Source organism: Doryrhamphus excisus, linkage group LG8, assembly GCF_037039965.1.
Source record: "Doryrhamphus excisus strain RoL-2023G ecotype Guam linkage group LG8, RoL_Dexc_Guam_v1.1, whole genome shotgun sequence".
In the NCBI taxonomy this organism is placed as follows: domain Eukaryota; kingdom Metazoa; phylum Chordata; class Actinopteri; order Syngnathiformes; family Syngnathidae; genus Doryrhamphus; species Doryrhamphus excisus.
The window spans coordinates 21,625,545-21,642,149 of NC_136364.1; the positions used below are offsets into that span (position 1 = coordinate 21,625,545).

Consider the following 16,605-nt stretch of genomic DNA (forward strand, 5'->3'; position numbering starts at 1 on the left):
ATCTTTCCAAAGTATTTCATTTAAACTCAACATACAACCTGGCATCATGGCCTGAGCCAACCTTTTGATGGTTTTATCAATTTCGTTTTTTGACATGGTCTGTTGTTTACAAAGTGCTCCTGAAAAAAGGGACACAAGCACATAATAATAATAATAATTATTATTATTATTATTATTAGATTATTATAATTATTATATTAATGCTAATTATTATATTAATTATATATAATATTATTGTTATATTTGCATATTTTACATAATAATAATATAATAATTATTATTTTAATTTTATTGTGATTATTATAATATTTTATTATTTTTAAAATATTTAAATATAAATATAAAAAAATAAATAATAATAGCAGATTGCATGACAATTTTACACATACAATAATACCAGGTGGACTGTTACGTGTAAAATATATAGTCTGCCCCCCCAACCCCCCCCTAAAATTTTGTCATATCAATGCGGCCCGCGAGTCAAAAAGTTTTCCCACCCCTGGTTTAACCAGTACTGCATTTCAAATAAAAAAAAAAAAACATTAATTGTTAGCCTTACTGCTGCAAAAGCTCATGGACTGCACACAAAAATGCAAAAATTGTTATCAGCTGCTGTAATCGGCCGCTCATTCATGCACAAACAAATCGAATGTTACATCAGGAGGTCGCTTTATTGGCTCATTTTCAGCGAGCATGCAAATTATATTGTCAGGTCATCAGAGTGTGACGCAGGCCACGCTGGTGTAAACTGACGGGAAAAAGACTCAATTCTAGGGAGAGTACGCAGTAGTCTTACAGCGGGGAAAACAAGAGGACGGTTATTTTGGCAGAACAATCACACGACCACAATCCGAGATACACTGTTACACTATTCCCGGGAGTAAATGAATGCGCACTGACACACCGAAAAAGCCCACAGACATGGAGGAGATGAAGTCGCAGGCTCTCATCACAGCTGAGGAGCTGCCTATTCATCTGCACGTAAGAGGACAAAGCGAGCGCACTGCACTCAGGAAATTGCAGCGGTGCAATTTACAACCGTTAAGCAGCAGCAGTGCAGGACAGCGAAGTCGCATACACACACTTGTGCGCTTTCATCAAAACTAGCCTTCTCATGCACACACACACACACATAGACACACACACACATACACTGAAGCCGGTTGTTTCGCTGGCTCCGTCTTTGAACAGTTCAATGAGGACTCTTTTCAAGCAAGTGAATAGCCCCTCTGATTCCCCTCTGTCTGCGAGTCGGTGTGCGCATGTGCACAAAATGTGTTTGTGTGTGTCCTCCTTTGTGCGCCACCAGTTCAGGGGTGAGGGCCGTTTTGCATGTTGCCGCACAAACGAGCTTTTCAATCTGTTGTTAATCAGAGCGAGAAGCTTTTAAATACAATGCTAACTTTGTTTATGGTTTAATTTGGTAGAAATGGTCAGAAGACACGGGTTCGAATCTCCGCTTGGAGTGTGTGGAGTTTGCATGTTCTCCTCGTGTGTGGGGTTTTTTTTTCCGCCGGGTACTCCGGTTTCCTCCCACATTCTAAAAACATGCTAGGTTAATTAGCGACTCCAAATTGTCCATAGGTATGAATGTGAGTGTGAATGGTTGTTTGTCTATATGTGCCCTGTGATTGGCTGGCCACCAGTCCAGGGTGTAGCCCGCCTCACGCCCGAAGACAGCTGGGATAGGCTCCAGCACCCTTGCGACTGGTGAGGATAAGCGGTAGAAAATGAATGAATAATGAATGAATGAGTTCTCCTCCTATTTTGTGTGAAAGTGGTAACGTTTTGGCTTCTTATTTTGTCTTTCCCCACCTTCGGCCATCTCTTCTCCGGGTACTCCGGTTTCCTCCCACATTCTAAAAACATGCTAGGTTAATTAGCGACTCCAAATTGTCCATAGGTATGAATGTGAGTGTGAATGGTTGTTTGTCTATATGTGCCCTGTGATTGGCTGGCCAACAGTCCAGGGTGGACCCCGCCTAAAGACAGCTGGGATAGGCTCCAGCACCCTTGCGACTGGTGAGGATAAGCGGTAGAAAATGAATGAATAATGAATGAATGAGTTCTCCTCCTATTTTGTGTGGAAGTGGTAACTTTTTGGCTTCTTATTTTGTCTTTCCCCACCTTCGGCCATCTCTTCTCCGGGTACTCCGGTTTCCTCCCACATTCCAAAAACATGCTAGGTTAATTAGCGACTCCAAATTGTCCATAGGTATGAATGTGAGTGTGAATGGTTGTTTGTCTATATGTGCCCTGTGATTGGCTGGCCACCAGTCCTGGGTGTAGCCCGCCTCACGCCCGAAGACAGCTGGGATAGGCTCCAGCACCCTTGCGACTGGTGAGGATAAGCGGTAGAAAATGAATGAATAATGAATGAATGAGTTCTCCTCCTATTTTGTGTGGAAGTGGTAACGTTTTGGCTTCTTATTTTGTCTTTCCCCACCTTCGGCCATCTCTTCTCCGGGTACTCCGGTTTCCTCCCACATTCTAAAAACATGCTAGGTTAATTAGCGACTCCAAATTGTCCATAGGTATGAATGTGAGTGTGAATGGTTGTTTGTCTATATGTGCCCTGTGATTGGCTGGCCAACAGTCCAGGGTGGACCCCGCCTAAAGACAGCTGGGATAGGCTCCAGCACCCTTGCGACTGGTGAGGATAAGCGGTAGAAAATGAATGAATAATGAATGAATGAGTTCTCCTCCTATTTTGTGTGGAAGTGGTAACTTTTTGGCTTCTTATTGTGTCTTTCCCCACCTTCGGCCATCTCTTCTCCGGGTACTCCGGTTTCCTCCCACATTCCAAAAACATGCTAGGTTAATTGGCGACTCCAAATTGTCCGTAGGTATGAATGTGAGTGTGAATGGTTGTTTGTCTATATGTGCCCTGTGATTGGCTGGCCACCAGTCCTGGGTGTAGCCCGCCTCACGCCCGAAGACAGCTGGGATAGGCTCCAGCACCCTTGCGACTGGTGAGGATAAGCGGTAGAAAATGAATGAATAATGAATGAATGAGTTCTCCTCCTATTTTGTGTGGAAGTGGTAACTTTTTGGCTTCTTATTTTGTCTTTCCCCACCTTCGGCCATCTCTTCTCCGGGTACTCCGGTTTCCTCCCACATTCTAAAAACATGCTAGGTTAATTAGCGACTCCAAATTGTCCATAGGTATGAATGTGAGTGTGAATGGTTGTTTGTCTATATGTGCCCTGTGATTGGCTGGCCACCAGTCCAGGGTGGACCCCGCCTAAAGACAGCTGGGATAGGCTCCAGCACCCTTGCGACTGGTGATGATAAGCGGTAGAAAATGAATGAATAATGAATGAATGAGTTCTCCTCCTATTTTGTGTGGAAGTGGTAACTTTTTGGCTTCTTATTTTGTCTTTCCCCACCTTCGGCCATCTCTGTGTGGAGTTTGCATGTTCTCCCCCGTGCATGCATGGGTTTTCTCTGGGTACTCCGGTTTCCTCCCACATTCCAAAAACATGCTAGGTTAATTAGCGACTCCAAATTGTCCATAGGTATGAATGTGAGTGTGAATGGTTGTTTGTCTATATGTGCCCTGTGATTGGCTGGCCACCAGTCCAGGGTGTACTCCGCCCCCTTGCGACTGGTGAGGATAAGCGGTAGAAAATGAATGAATAATGAATAAATGAGTTCTCCTCCTATTTTGTGTGGAAGTGGTAACTTTTTTTATCCATAGGTATGAATGTGAGTGTGAATGGTTGTTTGTCTATATGTACCCTCTATTTTCTACTCTATTTCAACAAAATAAAACAAAAAAAAAATTTTTACTACATTTTAAAATGGTCTGATTGAAATTATGACCACTGTATTGTTAGGGTCGGTTTGGACCCGGTTATAATAATAATATGACTATAAAGCAATATTTTGAGCCAAAACTGAAATCATAAGTGTACAATTAGCCAACACAATGACAACCAGCTCCTCTTCTCATCATGGAAGCTTCAGGGGATTCTCATTTTGACCGTTTTTTCCAGTATACCAGCAGAAAAACAAGGTCCAGTTTACATGTGAGGTGAATTTACAGTTTGAATCATGGAAAGAATGGCAAGAAGTACAGTGAACCAAGATCTGGACCTGTTCTGCTTTTTCATTTCAGTTTATACTCAAGTTCTGTTGCTGAAAACAATCACGTTTTTTTTTTTTTACCTTTTCTTGACATTAATATATATATGAGTCAAAATTGACCCGAACACTATAGATGTGGGAGAAAGGGGAGTCTATATATGTCACTATATTGACAGTTACTATGGTACCCATTATGTCGTTGTATGGTCACATCACCTCAACATTATTTAAAAAAAAACAACCAAAAAACCTTAAACTGTATTATGGAAAGCAGGAAGTGAACAAATGTAACAGTTACTGATTGTAAAAGTACCAGACGGAGGGGTAGGATTTAATAAGCTTTGCTTCTTCCTACTCCTTTTGGACATGTGGAACTGGGAACTGATTATGGGATGCACTCAATTGTAATCTGATGCATGTTCAAATGATATAAAACCATTACCATTACATGTTTCTTTAGTGATTAATACTAAAATGAGAAAATAAATACAACTAATTGATTTAACGGATATGTTCTATAGCTCTCAGTAATTACCAGGTAACAAAAGAACCTTCAATTTATTAATATGATTCTTTTGAGGTTCATTTTACCATTTTTGGAAACTGAAATGGAGGGGTATAGTGACAAAAAAAGGCCTACATGCCCACACCAAAAGTATTAAAAGCAATATTTTCATGGATGAGGAAGCCCAAGAAGGTAACCAAGACATGAGAAGCAAATTTGATGGTAACTTAGTGTTTTTAGTGATTCAAAACATGGGTCAAAATATGATATTATATGATAATACCAAAACTGGTGCAAAGTCGTAGTCACAAAAACAAATCATACAAAAACTAGGCTTTGAAAACCCAGGTGTCGCTTCATGTTTTGGAATATGTTCCCATATTTCCAGGAGATGTGAACAGGAGTGTTGGTGATGTCACGGTTCTCAGGTCTGATGTTCAAACATCAGGATTTGGTTGTCAGCGGTGCTGTTTCTGCATTCAACAGATAGCAGTTGGCATATTTGAAGTCAAATGTTTTCAATTATGCATACCATTAAATGGATGCTTTTATCTTAAGAGCCCTATAGCTCAGAGAAAGCGTACTTTTAGTATGGTATCTACTCGCTGAACTAAAAGGGACCACTTATTCAAACAGAAGGATTTTAGATTATGTCTGTTTGTTTTTTTCCTGAAGGCAGTTCAGTTTATTCCAGTATACTAATATAATCCTGATTTTTTTTTTTTTTTTACATGCTGCCAGTAGAGCTTGGTCCCCCTCTAGTGTCATAAGTGCCCAGTTTCATCTCCTTCTACTCATTTCATTTATGACTAGTGCCTTATCAATGATAGCATTTTAAAAAAACAGCAGAACATTAAAGGGGAAATACAATCTGTTGAACCCTCAACCCCAATGCCAGAAAAGTCATTAAGATCAAACAATATCGAGCACAGTCACACCAATTCAGTAAAACTAATATACAGTATATAACACTCCAACTCATGGGTGTCCAAAGTGCAGGTCGGGGGCCATTTGTGACATTTGGGTGTTTTTTTTTTTTTTTTTTATTGGCCTAAAAATTTTTTTTAAAATAATAAAGAATAAAGTCAAAATATTGAGAAAAAAATTTAACAAGAAAATATTTTTGTTTTGCAAGAATAACATTATATTTAGACAAAAAATAATGTAATTATAGTAAAATATAAAAATATATATTTTTTGTGAAGCCATAATACATATAACATTTTAAATTTTTAGAAAAATTATTTGGTTTAAAAGTAGTTAAAAAGTTCTAATAATATGAGAATAAACTCATAATATTCCACAAGTAGAAAACTGAAGTAGTTTGAAGATTTAAAAAAGACAAACAAGCATTTTTTTTTTACAGAACAGGTGCTGAATATCATGCATGGAAGCAGGGAAGCATTCCCATTCCCAGCGACGGGAATGATACCGGATCCCAGCATGCTTTTGTGGCCAAAGTGTTAAAAATGCAATCAACAATAATATAAAAGCATCACTTTTGCTCCCATTTCTCATGAGCTGAACTGAAAGAACGCAAATAGTGAATACCGAACGGTGTCGTCCCCAATACAGTTAAAGGGTTCATCTGGAGTGGCCTTTTATTGGGGCCAACCTAATAATCATACTGTTTCATCAGCATCTTGACATGCCACACCTCATAGGTGGATAAATTATAAATGCTTACTAACACAGATTTATGAACAATATTTGAAAGCGCATACGTGTTTTAGGACGGAAGTGTTGCTTTTGTTGAATCTACTTTTGCTCATGTGAAGTAGTATAAGTAGTAGTATTCCTTGTTGCCTTTTTAAACCAATATATGTCAAATGAGTGTACTTAGATTTCAGTTTATGCAGTGTAAAAACAAATTGAGGACTGAGGATTTTAGTAAGTCCCAATTGTTTTTTGTATTTTTTTTTGGGTCATAAACAGTGTTTTTAACACTTTATTCCTTGTTAGATTATGTCTCGCCCCATTGGGACTTATCCTGTCCACTTTTATATTTAACTTAATATGTTCCTCTACCCTTCCTGTCCCAATCCAGGTGATAATCTACCAGGGCGGCCAGGTGTTCAGCCTAGCTAACCACCTCAACGGCCGTGTGGGTTTTGTGTCCACCATGCCAAGTACAAGTGCCTCCATCTTCATCAACAACACCCAGCTGTCAGACACGGGGACGTATCAGTGTCTGGTCAACAACCTCCCGGACAGAGGGGGGCGCAATATTGGCGTCATCGGGCTGACTGTGCTAGGTAGCTATACTGTCTGTTTGTTTGTTTGTTTTTTCTTACAAAAATCAAAATTACAGTAAAGTCTCGTTATATCGATATTCTCGGGAGTCGGAAAAAATACCGATATAACCGGACTATCCATATATCCGATCCTGCGCCGAACTGCATTAAAAGTGGGCGGATCTTTGACATGTAATTTTCTCCTTGAGTTCATGGATTGCGTATCTAGCATGCTTTTGTACTACAATAAATTTTGTACTACAGTAAATAAAAATAAACTTTAACTTTACCGGTTACCGGGACATAATTCACCCCGGAACTATCGATAGGGAAGGTGTTGCCACCCGGAGGGGTAGGCGCGAGGGACGGGTGTTTTCCGCTGTGTGTGCTGCACTCTGGTGGTGGAAGTGTGAAAAATAAAGTTGACTGGAAGCAGCCGTTCGCCGTGTTCTTTTTTGGTATTGAAATCCTTAAGCAAAGATTGATTTAAGCTGCTTTTGTATCGATATAAGCAGACCAAATTGGCTGGCGGGAGATGAAAAGGGCATCCTAGTAACCGGATTATCATAATAACCGGGTATCGTACTAACGGAGCTAATTATATCATAAAAGACTAGAAATTTGCCGGGAAATGAAAATAGTATCGTAATAAGTAGTAATTCGTTTTAACCGATATCGATATAACGAGACTTTACTGTAGTTTGTTTGACTCATTTGTACTCAGTTAAATTATATTTTATTGATTTCATTTAGAGCTACAAAGGCACTGTCCGAATCAGGGGGCTTCATCAGCCTGCATCAAGGGTTTCGAATATTATATAATATTATTATTAATATTATAATTATAATATAGTAATTATGATAATATTATTTTATAATATTAAATAATAATATGATCTAGTTTTTGTAATCTTTATTAATAACAATTCATGAATGGTTGGTCAACATCACTCCAATTAGTTCTGGCTACCCAGCATGCTTTGCGGAACTTGTTTTGTAAGAAGTTGGTAAAATTACATGTTTCAGATTAACATGTTTCCTCATAGTAGTATTAGTAGTACTTTCCCTTTGTGTGTTTACTTTTCTACATTGTGATTGTAGTTAATATTCGCTCCCTACGAGGTCAGTGTTGGCTAATCCCCGCCCCATTTTAAGATCCTCTTCCTTGAAGCACGTAAAAGTGTCTCTGACCGCCTCTTATGGGACTCAAGATCGCCAAAATAAATGTAATAATCTAAAACTCGGTCAAGTGGTTAGCGCGCAGATATCACAGCTAGGAGACCAGGGTTCAATTCCACCCTCGGCCATCTCTCGCCCAAAGACAGCTGGGATAAGCTCCAGCACCCCCGCGACCCTCGTGAGGATAAGTGGTAGAAAATGAATGAATGAATGAATTTTTTACATTTCTGGTCATTGTACCTTTGGCCCCATGTTGGGTTATTTTGCAGTTACACTTGTTACAACAACCAATGTGAAATTTTGATGAAAAAGATTGATGAAAACCAAATTACATTATATAAAAAAATAAAAATAATACATTTTTGACTGTATTTCACTCTATGCATACAGTGAATTTCTAGAAATTTAATTAAATTTGACTTAGTGAAATAAATGACTGGGTTGAGATGCAACTGTCAAAACAACCAGTGAATGCTTTGCACACCTTTTTACTACATTTATTTTACATTTATTTGATTTGTTACTACATTACTTTCAATTTATGTATACGATTGTTCCACTTTATGGAACGATTTTGAACGATTGTTGCATAAAATGAGGCGAGGTTTCTAGGTTGTGCTCCCGGGATCACACAGTAAATAAACCTTTCCTTCATGCATGCATCAGATTCCAATTGAGTGCATCCCATAATCAGTTCCCAGTTAGTTTGTCTATATATTCCCTGTGATTGACTGGCGACCAGTCTAGGGTGTACCCCACCTCTTGCCCCAAGACAGCTGGGATAAGCTCCAGCACCATGGACCCATAAAATCTCTCAAAAGTATGAAAATGTATTCCGGATGCAGATATGAAGCAGATGTACCTGTTGACAACAACAAGCCCTTTAAAGACCATATCATGTATAGACTAATGAGGCAGAAAATTTGATGTGATTTCCCTTGTAAAGCGATTAAACCGTCACCACCCACTCTTTTTGCTCTGCCAGTGCCCCCCTCGGTGCCAGCCTGTCGAATCCAAGGAACGCTGGATGTGGGAAGCGACATCATGCTGTTTTGCAGCTCAGATGAAGGTATTCCCACACCGTCCTACTCGTGGGAGAAGCTGGACGCGCTGCCCAAGCTGCCGCACAACGCCATGCAAGGTATTAGAAACAAGCTGGCCGTCGGGGTTCCCTTTTGCCCCACCTTTGCTGGTAAATGTAACACACACATAACGCTCCTCCATCATCACCACCGTCACCGTGTGTGAGGCCTCCCGCCACCTGGAGATTCCCATCCTGTGATCTTGCTGACGGTCGATGACCCACGGAGTGATACGAAATGTGTGTGCGTGTTTGTGATGTGTGATGTGATGTGATGAAGAATTTGTGGCGTTTATCGCAGATCCGTCTTCTCTCATGCTGACTACCAATTCTGCCGCAGTGTTCTTCACACTTCATCCAAGAAGCACTTGCATGTGTTAAACTGGATGTTGTCACCGTGCAGCTGGTCTTCAGCGGCAGAGAGAAGCGCTTTAGTGGCCTCTCCTCTCTTTTCCGGCTGTGCCCTTTGCACAGCAGACAGTCTTCATCGCATATTTCACTGTGTGTACACCGCTGGTGAATGAAAGGCTACGATACATAAAGGCAAAATGCAAAGACACTTGGAAGTTTAAAAATCAAAACAACCAGTATTGCAAAATTCTGCAACAACTTTGTTGGTTTTGCATACATTTTGTATTCATTTATTTTTCCTCATGTGAATCAAAGCCTTAAAAAAAAGCCAGTAGTGTACACAGCTAATTCAATGTCATTCATTTTCATTCATTTTGAAATCTGCTTGTGAATATATGCGGCCAATAGATTTGGTCAGTGGTGTCCAAAGTGTGGCCCCGGCGGTCATTTGCGGCCTACTATTTTTTTATTTGGCCCTTTGCACATAAAAAAAATTATAAAACAATAAATCATATATCATCATCATATATATCATATATATATATCATCATATATCAATAAAACAAAAAAAACGGGAGCAAAAATGGAAACATTTGGCAAATGTATTTTTTTAAGTCGTCATTTTAAAAGAAAATCGTAACATTATGATGAAAAAGACTTTCAATAATTATAAAAATAATAAATATAAATAAAATAATAAATAAAAATAATTTTAATAGCATAATGTTGAAATATTAAATGAAACAATGTTATATTTTTAAAAGTCTTAATATTATTTTAAAAAAAATACCCCCACAAAAAAAGTAAGTTAGGTTGAGGAAAAAGTTTTTAAAGTATTTAAGAAGAAAATTTAAATATTTGGAATATTAATTCCCATAATACAGTTCTGCATCCATATCACAAAGCTGAAATGCAGATTTGTCTTTAAATGTGTATAACTTCTTAGCATATCCATATATGTTGCATCCTTTCATTTTTTCAGTTTGGGGCCATCAGTGGAACATTTTGGACACCCCTGGATTAGGTAGAATTCAAGACAGTCAGGCTTATTTTTGACTGATTGTTATTAATTTAACAATGACTATTATTGTCAACAGTCAACAGACATGATTAATAACACAGACTTGAATCTTTTTGGTGCTCCAGAGCATCCCATGACGCCTGTAGTTCATTTTATATTGAAGCTAAATAGCACCATCTAGTGGTTGAATGTAGAAGTAGTTGAAATGATAACCAAATAGCTTTGAATGCAATTCAACGCTTTCTAATGGTACATGTGTCTTGTTTTATGCAAATATGGCCACCACGGCTGTGCGTCCATGCTTTTAATCACGCTGCGGTCCTTATGTGTTCCCCAGACCAGATGCAGGGCACCGTCACCCTGAGAAACATCAGCACCAGCACCTCAGGACTCTACCAGTGCACCTCCAGCAATGCTATTGGCAAGAGCACATGCTTGATCAATCTTCAGGTTGTCGCACGTGAGTATGCTAAACACGCCGTTCTATTGCTGCCACCGGGTGACATTTTGTATTTATTTATAGACATTTCACTCAAGAACTGAAAGTAAAAGTTTATAAAGCCTTCTTCTGTGTGATATTTGGGAGACAGAGACAGTTGGAGATGGTAAAAATCTGCATTTTTGACACAATCAGACCAAAATGAGGATTGGGGGGTGTCAGACGGGGTCAGGGATTCGACAGCTTGACGCTGAGGAATGAAAAGTCACGACGTTTTCGTGTTTGGTGACAAACATGAGATGTTGCTGATATTTGGTCTCTTCTCCAGCCCAGCCTCAGAGTGTGGGTCTGATAGCTGGGACAATTGCTACCGGAGTGTTGGCGGTCATCATCTTCTCCATGTTGGTGGTGGTCACCCTTTACTACTGGAAGAATAAGAACAAATATGACGAGGAGGAGATCCCCAATGAGATCAGGTAGGATCAAGGACCAACGTTAACATTCATCAACAACAACTCGTATTTTAATAAAAATATGAAGGTAGAAAATGTTAAAATTTAGAATTATCAGGAATATACGTATTTTTGATTATATTATTATTATAGTATTTATTTTTATAGTAGTTATTATAGTATTATTGACACTTACTATGGTACCCATTATGGCATTGGATGCTCATATCACCTTGTACTTTGGTAAGGGACAAAAAATAAAAAATCTTAAAATTTAATTTAATTTAATTTAATTTAATTTAATTTAATTTAATTTAATTTAATTTAACAAAAAAAATCTATATTAGGAAAGCAGGAAGTGAACAAATGTAACAGTTACTGATTGTAAAAGTACCAGATGGAGGGGTAGGATTTAATAAGCTTTGCTTCTTCCTACTCCTTTTGGACATGTGGAACTGTGAACTGATTATGGGATGCACTCAATTGTAATCTGATGCATGCATGAAGGAAAGGTTTATTTACTGTGTGATCCCGGGAGCACAACCTAGCAACGTGAGACAGCATTTACCTCTTCTGCGCCTCATTTTATGCAACAATCGTTCCAAATTGTTCCATAAAATGGAACGATCGTATACATAAATTGAAAGTAATGTAGTAACAAATCAAAGTTAGACATAAATGTAGTGAAAAATGTGTTAGCTTGGGTGTGTGTGCTTGTTGCAAAGCAAAGGTCATTTATTTCACTAGTTTAAGTCAAATTTAATTTCTAGAGATTCACTGTATGCTTAGAGTGAAATACAGTAAAAATATGTATTTTTTTTTATTTATTGTAATTTGGTTTTCATCAATGTTTTTCACCAACATTTTACATTGGTTTTAGTAACAAGTGTGACTTCTAAATAACCCACCATGGGGCCAAAGGTGCAATGATGAAATGTCAAAAGTTCATTAATTCATTCATTTTCTACCGCTTATCCTCACGATGGTCGCGGAGGGTGCTGGAGCCTATCCCAGCCGTCTTCGGGCGAGAGGCGGGGTACACCCTGGACTGGTGGCCAGCCAATCACAGGGCACATATAGACAAACAACCATTCACACTCACATTCATACCTATGGACAATTTGGAGTCGCCAATTAACCTAGTTTTTGGAATGTGGGAGGAAACCGGAGTACCCGGAGAAAACCACAGGGTGAACATGCAAATTCCACACAGAGATGCCTGAGGGTGGAATTTCAAAAGCCGAGAAACGCTATTGAATTCCATCTTCCATCTATTTGGAAAGTAGACATTCCAGGCATCTGACCTCTCACATGCTCACGTCCACAGGGAAGACGACCTCCCACCGAAAAGGTCATCATCAGTGAAAGCGTTCCACGCCGACGCCTCGTCCTCGGAGAACGACACCCTGACGTCCACCAACACCTACAACAGTCGCTACTGGCACAACCCCAAACCCAACTACGACACCAACTCGTACACGCGCTACAACGGAGACACGCGGCAGACCTTCTCCAACGCGGTGCACGGCACGCACGGACACAGACAGTCCCAGAACCCGGGCCACGCCCACAGCTCAGCGGTCACCGCGCCGGGCTCGGCGCCGCTGTCTCGCCACGCTCAGCCCACAACCACAACAACAACTTCCTTTGCCAATGGCAGCCACACGCTCCCACCCCCAAAGACACTGGTGGTCACCACAAACTCCGCCCCGTCGCCCCCCGCTATGGTGCGCAGCAACGGCTCTGTGAGCCTAAAACCCGTGGTGACACCCACGCACGGGCAGCACACGCACTCCTACGCCGTGAGTCAGTCAACGCTGGAGCGGATGGGGGCGGTGCCTGTCATGGTGCCCGCCCAAAGCAGAGCAGGATCGCTGGTCTGAAATCCGGTTCGAAACCAGGACTTAATTCGTTTTTTGTTGTTTGAAATCCAGTGATGAAAAACAAACAGAATTTGGGCTGAAACAGCCTGCTGCCCTTTATTTTACGATTACAACCGTGTCTTTCGCTACTCCGCTTTTTTTTTTTTTATTATTATTATTATCTCGGAACACAGTAGGATTTTGCAGTGCAGAGTTCATAAAATGCCAATTTCTTCACGGAAATGATCATTACTTTTATTTGAACGCAGACGACAGAATTCAAATCATCTTTTCATTGGGTTTATATTCTTGTTGAATGATAAAAAAAAAAAAATTGAAAAATTGCAGGTTTCAATACCGCACGGGTGGACTAGAGTCAGCTCAAAATCCTTCATAAATGCATGTGTCCTGTGTTTTAGGATAAGAATTCATTCTTTTTTTTCACAGTTGTTACGTCTAATGAAGCAAATCAAACTAATAATAGTGATCCTGTTCATAATAACGATGATGACGCATTGATAAGGTGAATGTTCAAATGATATGATGGTTGAAACGGCCTTAGAAGAGAAGACTACGGCATGTTTGATAGCTGCAGTGTACTACATAGTATACTTCATTAAATACAACTATTTTTATTGTGTTTATGCACTTTTTAGAGCAACTTAGACAGCCTGCTGTCTTGTTAGGAAGAACCGTCTCATTATTACTGTCCTGTTTCTTCATATTTTGGAAAATCATTCTCAATACATGCTTTTTGTTATACAATGGTGAAGATGAATAACAGTCAAAAAAAGTATAAATAACCCGGACCCTGCAGAGTTTTGTCTACATTTTAACATCGTCGTCCTTTTCTGAGTTATGTCACATCTGTGCTGCTGTTACAAGAAGTCTTATTTGATAAATGCTTTATAAAAGATTAACTATATTTAAAGGTGGTTTTCCCCTCCTACACACACAAAGACCCTACTTTTTTATTGTATATATTAATTATAACTTCAATTGTAGATTAGAATATAAGATAAAAACTAATCTGACCCAGCTATACATTTTATAATATTTATCCTGTTCACTGGTGAAGCTGGAGCCTATCCCAGCTGATTCTGGAATAGTCGCCCGTCAATCACAGGGGCAATGTAAAGTAAATTTTGAGTTAACTTTACATGCACAGTTTTGGACAATTGGATTACCAGGAGAAAAGCCACACAAGAGCAATAGGAACGTGTGTACCCCGCACGCCACTTCCTGACTATCTGCCACATGATTTAATTATTTTTTTTTCTTGCATTAGAAGTATATCAAGAAAATACTTTTATTCATTCAAGGGATTTGTTTTGTTTGTAGTTTGCAGGTCTGGTTTTGCGTTATTTATGGTCAAAATAATCACCTAAAAATTATGCATTAACTGCAATATCCTCTCAATACCTTATGCAGCATTCATTTGTTTGTATTCTCTGACTTTTTAAGAATTATTAAGAAAAATGCAAAATCATTCCGTCTTAGGAAATTGTTGCATTGTGCACTGATCCACTGTCGTCATCTTGTGTCATTGTGTCGGCTTTTTGTGGGCCTGTTTCAGTCTTTGATATTACTAGGGATCAAAATCAACTGAATGCACTCCCCAACGCTCCGATTATTGAAAATATAAACAGTGCGCTTGAAAACTGACTTGAACGTGGCCAGAGTGTTTCATAACATGTGGGCACCCTAAAAAACCGCATTGAGTGTTTTGCCAGGAGCTGACCCTGCACATAAATGTCATTTAAAGGGGACCTATTATGCAAATTTTTTCGACCCTTATTGGTCTCCTATAGAGCAGCTACACACAATAACCAGCACAGGAAACATGTTATATTTTCCAGAATCTGCACCTATTCCAAATGTATTTCCTTGTTATTTGTGCTCCCTGACAAAATGGTCTGTTTTCCTTTATTCCACGGTCCCACGCCCGAAGTGCTTGTAACTATGAGCCATATAAGGAAGTCTGCCCCTCTGTGACATCACAAAGGGGCAGTTTTACCGCGCCTTTTGAAACGGAGCGTTTTGAGTCATCTCAAACTTCTTTCAGGGCTCACTTCCGAATGCGAAAACATGATTATATGAAATGTTGGTATTGTTTAAAAACTACATTTACAGGTCAAAAAGTGCAAAAAGCAAAATAGGTCCCCTTAAAATAGGGTTCGGAGTCCAATTTTGTTGTGTCTCATATATGTTTATCTAGTCATACTTTGCCATTCTGCAGACAAATGAGAAGGAAACCAAATGAAAACATGCTGTGTGTGTGTGTTTTGATTAGAAAACATGTCACTAAGCCAGGATAACATTGACACGGTGTGGAGAAAAGTATTGAGACACATTAATCATCATTATTAGGGTTGAGACAAAACAATTTACTTCCACCTGAATATGAATTATTTAGCTTCCACGTTTCACTATTCTGTGCCTCCAATTTAATGGAAATAAAGCAAGGTGCATGAAGGCATGATTGGTTATTGTTTCTTCCATTTTTACTTTGTCGTCATAATGGCGTGTCTCATTACTTTTGTCCATAGTCATGATTGTTTCCAATATTCACTTGCTCCGATAAAAAAAGTAGATTTCTACTCACCCAAACACATCCAAACTAAAATGTCCAAGAATGAGTGGGTCAGAAATTCACATTATTTGCCATTCTGTGTTTTTTGCCATCCCCCCGCCCTGGCTGTTATCATTCAAATATCCTCTGTTATTCTTCAGGGGACAATGGCCAGCTCAAAATGTGGATTTTATGTTAACTAAACCACTGACACCCCGCGGCCATGACTCAAGTGTTTATCAACTTATGTCCAGTAAATAATGACCAAACCAATTTGTAAATATGTAAAGATATACATTTGTTCTTACTGTTGGTTTGAAATGTCAAATAGGAAAAAAAAAATAACACAAACTTGTAGAGAATAAAATATTGTTGATACATTCTTGAGCTTTTGTGTGTTTTGAGTGAGGAATCGGTTCTATAAAGAACAGACACGTCTTCACCAACACACATACACACTATGTTTACATGCACCAAAAAAACAAATTATTACATGAATTTGGTTGAAGGCAGCCTTTTCTCACTTTATTCGACGGTCATTGAACGCACCACAATTGCAGATACAAACGGGAAAACACGTAACTTTACTCGACGCTGCCACAGATACAAGTAAGTAATTTCCTTTAACTATTTTCTTTATTCCCCCATACCTCACTCTTGTTCCCAAATGCTCACACTCTGTGAAAACACAAAAGTGAGATTTATTGACGTTATGTTGTCTTTGTTGAGCGCTTGTGTTCGGTCGCTGCACTTCGCTTTAGCTAATTCGACGCCATTAGGCGGAATGAACCATTCAACAACCAAGGCGGGTGAAGTTCGT

The 16,605-nt window shown here is 39.3% G+C and overlaps 1 protein-coding gene across 1 annotated transcript in view; it reads left to right on the forward strand.

Annotated features, from left to right (window-relative positions):
* The window catches only part of igsf11 (immunoglobulin superfamily member 11), a 140,361-nt gene extending 124,194 nt beyond the window's left edge, over positions 1 to 16,167 (forward strand). Inside the window, exons 7-11 of the mRNA XM_058080758.2 lie at positions 6,642 to 6,849; positions 8,993 to 9,148; positions 10,798 to 10,920; positions 11,228 to 11,375; positions 12,679 to 16,167. Coding sequence (XP_057936741.2) covers positions 6,642 to 6,849; positions 8,993 to 9,148; positions 10,798 to 10,920; positions 11,228 to 11,375; positions 12,679 to 13,234 — 1,191 coding nt within the window. The 3' untranslated portion in view covers positions 13,235 to 16,167. The remainder of the gene's footprint in view (positions 1 to 6,641; positions 6,850 to 8,992; positions 9,149 to 10,797; positions 10,921 to 11,227; positions 11,376 to 12,678) is intronic.
* The last annotated feature ends 438 nt before the right edge of the window (positions 16,168 to 16,605 follow it).